Source organism: Gymnoscopelus braueri, assembly GCF_963280865.1.
Source record: "Gymnoscopelus braueri genome assembly, chromosome: 1".
NCBI classification, from domain to species: domain Eukaryota; kingdom Metazoa; phylum Chordata; class Actinopteri; order Myctophiformes; family Myctophidae; genus Gymnoscopelus; species Gymnoscopelus braueri.
In genome coordinates, this window is record NC_137603.1 from 43850104 (window position 1) to 43859502 (window position 9399).

Sequence of the window (9399 nt, forward strand, 5' to 3'; positions counted from 1 at the left end):
AGAAATACAAGCCTAAATTCGCTATAATAAGCAGACATGGCAACACTGGAGACAGGTTAGCGCTTGATAATGACGTCACAGCAATTTCCATAATAGACTGTATGGACATTATCCAGGCTGAGCCATAATTTCAACACTAAACCGTAACTTTACAAACTGGTTAATATTCTATTGTGTAACTGTAACCACACTTACATGTGTACAGTAAATGATTAAGTTCGACCTTTCGCTTTCATCATTTTCCAGTGGTTCTCAACCAGTGGTCCTTGTGGGGGCACCAGGGGGTCCCCAGTAAAATTAGTTAACATAGCGTCACAACCGAGTGCCGCGCTATGAGCTTGTACATCTGCTATTTTTGAAAAATCTTGAAAATGTGTGCATATCTTTGAATATATATATATATATTTTTGAAGCGAACATATTTTAACTCAAATCTTTGCCTCTGGGGTTCCTGAAGTTGGCGAGTTCATTACCTTAATGACCGCATTCAGTGTCTTGAAATCAAGAAATAAGTTCCTTTATCTTTGCCTTAGCCACACCAAACCATTCCTGTTAAAAAAAACACTTTTCTTATCCCCAACCACATGTGTAGTGGTAGTACACCGCCACCTAGTGTCCAAAATTATTTACTACAATAACTATTGCTGCACTATTGTAACAGTACAGAAATCAGTGTTACTGTACATGTTGATGTTAGTTAAAAGCTTAAAATGTGTCACTTAATGATAAGGATAATGAAATAGTGTTTTCTTGAAAAAACGAAATTTCTAAATCAAGTTGTTAGGTGACATTATCATGAGTAGATCATGTCTATATGTTTTTCCTAAATAACATTCTTCCACTAGACAGATATTGTCAGTTTTGACACTTGCTTCGCACTGCAAAGTTTGAACTGAGTACTAAAGACAACTAGCTGTGGTGTGGTAAATTGTATCAATGGTATATTCCATCACTGAGGGGTGATTACAAAATGCAGACTGCAGGACATGGAATCTTTGCCCATGTTGTTCTGCAAACAGCTTCAATCTCCACTGGGACCTGAAGGACATTTCTTAGTTGTGATGACTGTAGACTTGCATCTATCTATTGTCTTTCTTTCCCTCCCTCTCAGGCAATTTGCTAAATTTGTACATGTATGTATGTGTTTAGGTGCCAATTGTGTCAAATATATACTGTATGTGAACCAAAATAAAATGATAACAAATTCAAACCTGAGCTGCAATTAGAAGTTTTACATTATTCTGTGAAACAATGAGGACTGTGAACTTATCAAGGAAATGAGAATTAAACAATTTGTCAGCCTCCTCCACAAAGGTAGATTAAATAGTTTTATAAAAATCAAAGACACAACTGAAATCAAGTATATACAGGGTACATTTATTTACATAATACAATACAATAATACAATACAATAATAATTAAAGTTTGATTGATTGATTGAAAAATACCTATTTCTAACTATTTACAATTATGTACAAATGTTGTGCAGTTCCTTTGCTATGTAGAGCATGTTCATAGTGTCTTTGGAGTTGAATGACAGAATGTAGGCAAAGACTTCTGGGGGGATGGTCCTCTTTGGCTGGTGTCTTCTCAGGGAGCTATAACCCTCATCAGACTGAGAGAGCCGGTCTAGGTCTGTGTGTGTGGGGGGGGACTTCAACGGGAAATCGACCTGGAAATTACAGAATATTGTTAACCATTATTTAATATTTATCTCAGATCAACGTAATATAAAACCATATTTCTTTTAATATAGAGCAGGTATTTAAAAAGATATGGTTACAAAAATTACCTCAAATTCAGAGTCATCCACGTAGTCGATTGGTTGGGTGGAAGATTTCACCTGGTCTAGGTCTGTGTGGGGGGTGGAGGTGGAGGACTTCGCCTGGAAATTGACCTGGAAATTAAACAGAATATTGTTATTATTTAAATATTTATCTCAGATTAACTTAATTTAAGACCATATTTATTTTAATATAGTGTGTAGAGCAGGTGGTTAAAAAGTTTAAATACTTTCATATTTACTGATTATACTATGTGATACTGTACATCTACTGTTGCACTTGTTATGTCACTCTTGATAACAATCTAATTAACTAATTTACATAAGCTAAATGTCTACAGCGTTATGTTGACATGTTAATTAATACTAGATTTGTTTTAACACTAGTATAGAGTTAAAGCAAGATTACACTTTGGCAGGTTTGGGTTATGTAGTAAGTTACCTTGCCATGATGTAACAAATGCAGTATTGAGTTTCGTAATGTTAGATATTGTCAGAATCTACTTAGCATTTATTTGTGTTCTAAAAGAGTGACTTTGAGACAGGTTTCACCATGCAATATTTTGAATTATGATGTTTTAATCAACAGAGCAACTACTGAAGATGTCATCAGTATTTGGAGTTACACAATCCTTGCAAGTGGTACCTACACAAACCTTTACTAAAGTGTCATTTTGCTTTAACATGCCAATGAACATGTCCATGTAACGTTTTAGTCAGTGGTGGAAAAAGTATTCAAACTGTTTACCATCTGCATGGTGTTAAGAGTGATTTCAATGCCTACTTTCACCAATCACCATGCATTAGTATTGCATTGTAAATATTCTCAACTTTGGGGAGAATATTTAGATTTGAATCATGTTTTTAACGGTTAACAGAGCAACTATTGGAGATAAATCAATGCTTTGGAGTTAAGTTACATCATGACATGTAACGACACCCACATCTTCTAACGTACTGATTCTCAACGTCAGGTCCAGGGACCACCAGGAGGTCCACATGGGCCCTCGCCAACCGGAACCAAATGGACCCGTAACGGTCCATTTGGTTCCATTAGTACACTCTCAGAGTTAAATAAACACTGAGGATTGTACAGGGTAGATTGGGATCCCAAAGATGAAGAGAAAAAAAAGGTTCCATTCATGCTCTCTCAGTTACAGACACGTGAGGGTCCATTTTTACCCGTTGGTTGGTGGGCCCCGGACCAGACGTTGAGAAACGTCTTTCTAACGTACGTGATATCAACATTTTGACTGAGTTAAACGTGCCAAATGCATGTCCGTTTGAAAAATAGGCCACCGTTAAAATGTAGAGTCAAGTGCTAATGAACATGTAACGTATGTTACATATCTCCTCAATATTTTGGAGTTACATCGTGGCAAGAGGTAGGCCTACACAACCGACAACCCACACACCTCTAACAAAGTGTAATAATTCATCTTTAACGGCCAATGAACATGTAACCCACACGTTATAGTGAATATCGTCTCTGTCGGGGGGAAACCTCATGTCCAAAAACCAAAACTGTTACTTTTCAGGATTCAAGTTCAAAAATAGCAAAGTAACAGATCTGCCAGCTCGAAACACGGCGGTTGTGAAGCTGTAGTGTGATCAAGTAGGGCAAAAATTACCTCAAATTCAGAGTCATCCACATAGTCGATTGGTCGGGTGGAAGATTTCACCTGGTCTAGGTCTGTGTGGGGGGTGGAGGTGGAGGACTTCGCCTGGAAATCGACCTGGAAATTAAGCAGAATATTGTTATTATTTAAATATTTATCTGAGATTAACTTAATTTAAGACCATATTTATTTTAATATAGTGTGTAGAGCAGGTGGTTAAAAAGTTAAAATACTTTCATATTTACTGATTATACTATGTGATACTGTACATCTACTATTGCACTTGTTATGTCACTCATTAACTAATTTACATAAGCTAAATGTCTACAGCGTTATGTTGACATGTTAATTAATACTAGATTTGTTTTAACACTAGTAGTTAAAGCAAGATTACACTTTGGCAGGTTTGGGTTATGTAGTAAGTTACCTTGCCATGATGTAACAAATGCAGTATTGAGTTTCGTAAGACTACTAACGTAACTACTACGTTAGATATTGTCAGAATCCACTTAGCATTTATTTGTGTTCTAAAAGAGTGACTTTGAGACAGGTTTCACCATGCAATATTTTGAATTATGATGTTTTAATCAACAGAGCAACTACTGAAGATGTCATCAGTATTTGGAGTTACACAATCCTTGCAAGTGGTACCTATACAAACCTTTACCAAAGTGTCATTTTGCTTTAACATGCCAATGAACATGTTCATGTAACGTTTTAGTCAGTGATGGAAAAAGTATTCAAACTGTTTACTTAAGTAAAAGTATCAATACTGCAATATAGAAATAAAGTGTTATTACATGCTATAAATAATCTTATACTGCACAGTTGAGAATTCATAGATAACCTTTCAAGAGTTTATACACACTTTAAAATCTTGGTACCAATCCTGCTGGGATAGACAATGATGAATAACAGGCCTAGATTTGCGGCCCATGAAGAAAATGGAGCTTATGGGAATATAATAACATTGATAGGCTAAAGGCCATACTTGTGTAATCTGGGATGCTTTCTTCCATTATATTTTAGTGGCTTCAAAATACTACAGCTACACTATAGTTAACCTTCTATTTATGTACTACTTTTCTAGGCTCTGATCTGACCCTACCCAGCCTATAGAGAACTCTCAGAACAACAGGTCTCCTCACTGTACCTAGACTCGAGCACAATATCTAAATCTGTCTTTTATTCACGATACATACTAACAACCTTCCAAATCTGAGATTTCTACAAACATCTTTTAAAAGCAGGCAAGACTGTATTTTCCCAGGCCTTTAATGTATACAACACTGATGATACGTCCCAGGTGCATCCACGTGATGCTTTTATTTATAGTGGCTCATAGTAATAGACTACGTGACAACCAGGAACAGTCTGGTGACCACCGGAGAGACGGTTGACAGCCGGAATGTAGACGGCATCCAGGAGCAGTATGGGTTAGCGCCCCCAGCCTGTGTCTTCCGTGAGGAAGAAGCCCAACAAACCCATGGTGAGGACTTTAGAGAGGGCCTTTCAGGCAAGCCACTAGTGGAGCCTGCAATACCACCACGGCCCAAGACACCTTCACGCCGGAGTCTGGTGCAACGTTCAGGTCCAGGACCTGGTGAGACGAAGGAGGGGCCCGGACAGGCCACCCACAGAGCCTCTCCTGGTCCCGGCAGAGTAGTTCCGGAGAAGCGGACTGAGTGGCCCTGTCTTTCCCTAAGAGGACTCACCGTGGGTAGCTACTGCGACAAAAGTCGGGGCTTGATCAACCCGGCTGGGTCACCTGGGTGAGGGTGTATGTTGCGAGACCCGAAACACCCGACGATGACCCCAGGTTACAACACTGATGATACGTCCCAGGTGCATGTGATGTTTTTTATTATATAGTGCGTTATTGTGGGGTAGGGGGGTGGTATCATTTGAATTGTAGGTGGATGAGGGCAGTGACTATACTTTGCAAATCTGTGAATACGTTGTGTGAAGCATTGAGTTTACCTAGTATGTACTTAAAATGGAATTAAATCTACTTTACTATAAGGTAACGTACACATTTAACACATGACTTGACTTCTACGGCTTAAGGATGTCCTACAAACATAAATGCAGTACTATATAAACTTGGCTAATAAGTATTGAGCATGTAGCAGTCAAAGGATGGACAAAATCAAGACTGCAATTGGGTAAACATAGGAACTTTATTCTCTATACACAATGACCTTAAGAGGAAGAGGTCTTCCAAAAACGCAATGAAATGAGGTAAAGTGAACAATTGATAAATACATTGAGATTGGTATGTTTGTACCCTTATTGAATTGGTCTGCTTTTTATGTTCAAGTGTTTGTCATGGTCCTCTTGTTAAATTTACTTTTTCCACTGCTTGTTCTCGTAGTCATAGAGGGATGAGAAGCCCTCAATTGGGTTCATCCTCATGTCCAGCACTCTCTGCAGCTCCTTTTCTTTCCACTCTTTCTCAAAGGTGTGAGGGACAGGTCCATACACTGTATAAGGACAATAACAAAACTGTCATCAAGTGTTTTAAATCAACAGTAACTTAAAAAGGGACACTTTGCCGATTTTGAAACTAAATCCCACTGTTCTGATGTGAGATCATACAGTTGCTGTAAGATGGAAACCTTGCATGTCCAAAAGTGTTACTTTTCAAGAAATGGAGAACCTGTGCTCCAATGGATCCAATGTAGTATTTAGTCACAAGCTCTTGTTAATACTTTTCATTGGTTCAATATGAATAAAACCCACATAAAACACATACATTCTTTTTTTTTAAATAGTGACATGTTGTGAGCTTGTAGATCGGCTATCTTTGCTACTTTTGTGCGACACTGTAGTATGACTAATTTACGAAATAAGTGTCTGTTGCCTTGTGTTGTGCATTTCTCCGCAAAATGATAATTATATGACCTCACATGTGATCAATACGATTTATGTTCAGCAATGTGTACATTTGACAGTTGACAGTCTGTGTATAGTGCTCAATGTTATTGCTTAGCTAAAGGAGAAACTAATAATTAAAATAAAGTGTATTCCTCTCCTTTTGGAAACGTAAAAAAATAGAAAAAAGACCATGTGCAATATATAACATTAAAAAACGGAAAGACGTACCAAACTTTCTCTGCCATAGAACAACTAAACCAGTCGCGCCAAACACGAACAGCATCCCTGCAACCACTGACTTCCACTCTCCGGTACTCTGGCCCATTTCAGCAAAGCTTTTATTGAAGCTGATGCGGTACCCTAAACAACATTGGGAATGCATAAAATACACACAATTACAAGATGAAAAACGTTTTAAAATTTGAAACAGAAGATGTAATGCTCAATATAGGATGTGTACATCAGTATGGCAAGAATCTAATCAAATCCATTTGAAGAAAAGTGAAGCCCGATTCAATTCACCAAGTTGCGCATCGTGTCGCACACCGAAAATAGCAGAACTACAAGCTCACAATGCACAGCATTTTGACACATTGTGATCTTGTAGATTGGCTATTTTCGGTGTGCACTGCACAACTAAGTATAAATCAGCATTAACACATTGCGTGCCAATCGCGTAGATCTACTCTACGCGAACCTAAATAATTGCGCAGCGTGCCAGTCGCGTAGATCTACGCGAAGTGGTCTTTCTTTTCTTTTTTTCCTCGCAGGTTCACATTTCATTGTAGGCCTTCCTCGCAGTGACACATTTCATTGTAGCACATCCGGATATGGAAATATCCGTATCCGGAGATATTCGTTCCCACCCGCCGTCGCTCTAAATCTTCCCCTAATCCGCCATTATCTCGGTTGTTGTTTTTCTCCTCGCTGAACGCTGTTCAACATAAACCGCGACTACTGCAAAATGGAATGTCGCCGATTGAAACAGTCTTCTCTGGGCCACTCACACAGCTACCCTGTGTGTCTACAAACAGTTTAATGCGCGATCTTAAGGTATTTAGCGAGGTCTGTGGCGACGTGAAAAAAACTAAAAAACAACAATAAATCGCTGGCACTGGTGAGTACATTATGATATTAAACTCTGGTGTGGAATGTGTTAATGAACAGCATAAAAGCATATGAGGACAATAGGCTCAGGACAGGACCTACATGCAACTTTCTCCTCAGCAGAGAGTGCTGCCCATGATCCTTTCTCCTTCTCCTTCAGGGACTTCTGCTCTGCACTTAGATCCTGGACATAGCGAATGTCAGGGAGGGGGTTCTCCCGTCTGTCAAAGTAGAATGGGAGTGTGTATTCTTCTACCTTAGCAACACCTACAGGAGAAAGCACAAATTGTCTTGTCAGTTCGGTTATAAAAAAAGATAGCAAAGAAAACACCATTACGGTTATGGCCGGCGTAATGTCACGAGTCACACGCCAATCAAATACCTGCATTAACACCTGATATGCACACGTATGCATGTCTTTAGACAGCCTCTGATTGACCAACAGACCAGTGCTGCTTTCAATCACTGACGTGTATGTGCCTACATTAGATTGCATGCGTGCGTTCACGTGCGAGCGCGATACACAACGTGTTGTTGCTGTGAGTATTTCTTCTCTGGGAGAAAAGGCTGCTTGATCGCTCACCGGCGCATGCATGTTCAGTCAGTGTGTCACAGCCTTAACAGTCAATGATCACAAAGTGCACTGATTCTAAGACCGAAAAAGGCAAAGTGCACACATAGACAACACTTATTCATTGAAAACACATACAAATCCAACACATAAAACATACACACAAACATTGCTGTCGTTGTCTTTTGGCTTGTGTTCTTAGAAGATATTTCCAGAAACCCTAATAACTTAATCTTGAATATTTAATGTCAATTTACACTTACCATGTCCCCCACGTACACAGACGGACGTGGAGATGGCACGGTTGCCAATATGGCGAAGTGCTCTGATAGCCAACATTCTGTGAATTGAAATTGAAATTTTTATTAGGCAAAAGAATGTAAAACAACACAGTTACATTTATAATACTTTTGTCTAAAAGGTCCGACCAAAAAAGTCCTGGCGGACTTGTTTCCGTTGGGGTCCTTGAATTAATTTCATAAAAAACATATTGCGCAAGATTATCAGAAAAAAAGGGAAAAATCTAAAACCTTTTACATTTAAAGACCAATCAGTCAGTCCTTGATCCATTCAGCAGGGATGCCAAATTTGCACAGGATGTGAAATAAATGCTCCCATATCGATTTTCTGTCAAAAAGTAACCTTATTTCTGCAACGTCCAGACAGTGTCATACAATTAGAAAGTAATCTAGTCTAAGGAGTGTCACGATCCGCTCCTCGGACCGTGGACTGACTTTATAATTTAGCCATTGTCTTACCTTTTATGGTATTGGACCCTTTTGACCACTCTTTCTGTTGTATTGTTCCCTGTTCTCCTTGTACCTTTATTCTGTAGTGTTGTCTTGGTGTTTCCTGTCTGCCCTAGTTGTTGCTTCCTGTCTCTCTAGTATGTCTTTGCTTGTCTTAGTTCACCTGTGTCTTGTTCTGTTACAGCCAATCATGTGTTAATTGTCCTTTGTTCTCACCTGTGCCTAGTTAGTCCCTGTCTATGTATATGCCCCTCTGTTTCCAGTCTGTGTTGGTTCATTATTGTTGTCACAGTGTTCTATCGGTTACCTAGCCTTGCCTTGTTTTCCCTGTTTAGTTAATAAAACCCCTGCATCTGATCCGTTCTGTCTCCGCGTCACTGTCTGCGCTTGGGTCCTACAACTCCCTGCCTCGCACCGTGACAGAATGAACCAACCAAATGGACCCAGCGGACAGCCCAGCAGATGGCTTTGAAGTACTTCTCTTCATTCCTGCCTAGCCGTTTGCCTGTTCACCTACCTGCTTTCCAGCCTGTCGATGGCCAGCCTACTCATCAGCCTGCACCCCTTGGTTGTAGGCCTCCAGCCTCTCTGCTCCGAGCCTGCCTCTGTTGACCCTGTGTTCCCTGAGCCAGCCTTTGCTGAGACAACTGCTTCCCTATGCTGGGTCTCGCTAGGCTATCGTCAGGGGGAACC

The 9399-nt window shown here is 39.7% G+C and overlaps 1 protein-coding gene across 1 annotated transcript; it reads right to left on the reverse strand.

Moving 5' to 3' along the window:
* Positions 1-5563: 5563 nt before the first annotated feature.
* LOC308083849 (cytochrome c oxidase subunit 4 isoform 1, mitochondrial-like) lies at positions 5564-8304 on the reverse strand. Its single transcript, XM_080426256.1, has 4 exons — positions 8221-8304; positions 7489-7653; positions 6508-6639; positions 5564-5885 (listed from the first exon to the last, which is right to left on the reverse strand). The coding sequence occupies exons 1-4, from the start codon at positions 8294-8296 to the stop codon at positions 5749-5751; spliced, it is 510 nt and encodes a 169-aa protein (XP_080282382.1). The 5' UTR covers positions 8297-8304; the 3' UTR covers positions 5564-5748.
* Positions 8305-9399: the final 1095 nt, after the last annotated feature.

Coding starts and splice junctions, on each gene's coding strand:
- LOC308083849 (XM_080426256.1), bottom strand. CDS start 8,296: ATGTTGGCTATCAGAGCACTTCGCCATATTGGCAACCGTGCCATCTCC. Junction 7,654..8,220: donor CTGTGTACGTGGGGGACATG/GTAAGTGTAAAT, acceptor TTTCTCCTGTAG/GTGTTGCTAAGGTAGAAGAA. Junction 5,886..6,507: donor TCTATGGCAGAGAAAGTTTG/GTACGTCTTTCC, acceptor GTCCTTATACAG/TGTATGGACCTGTCCCTCAC.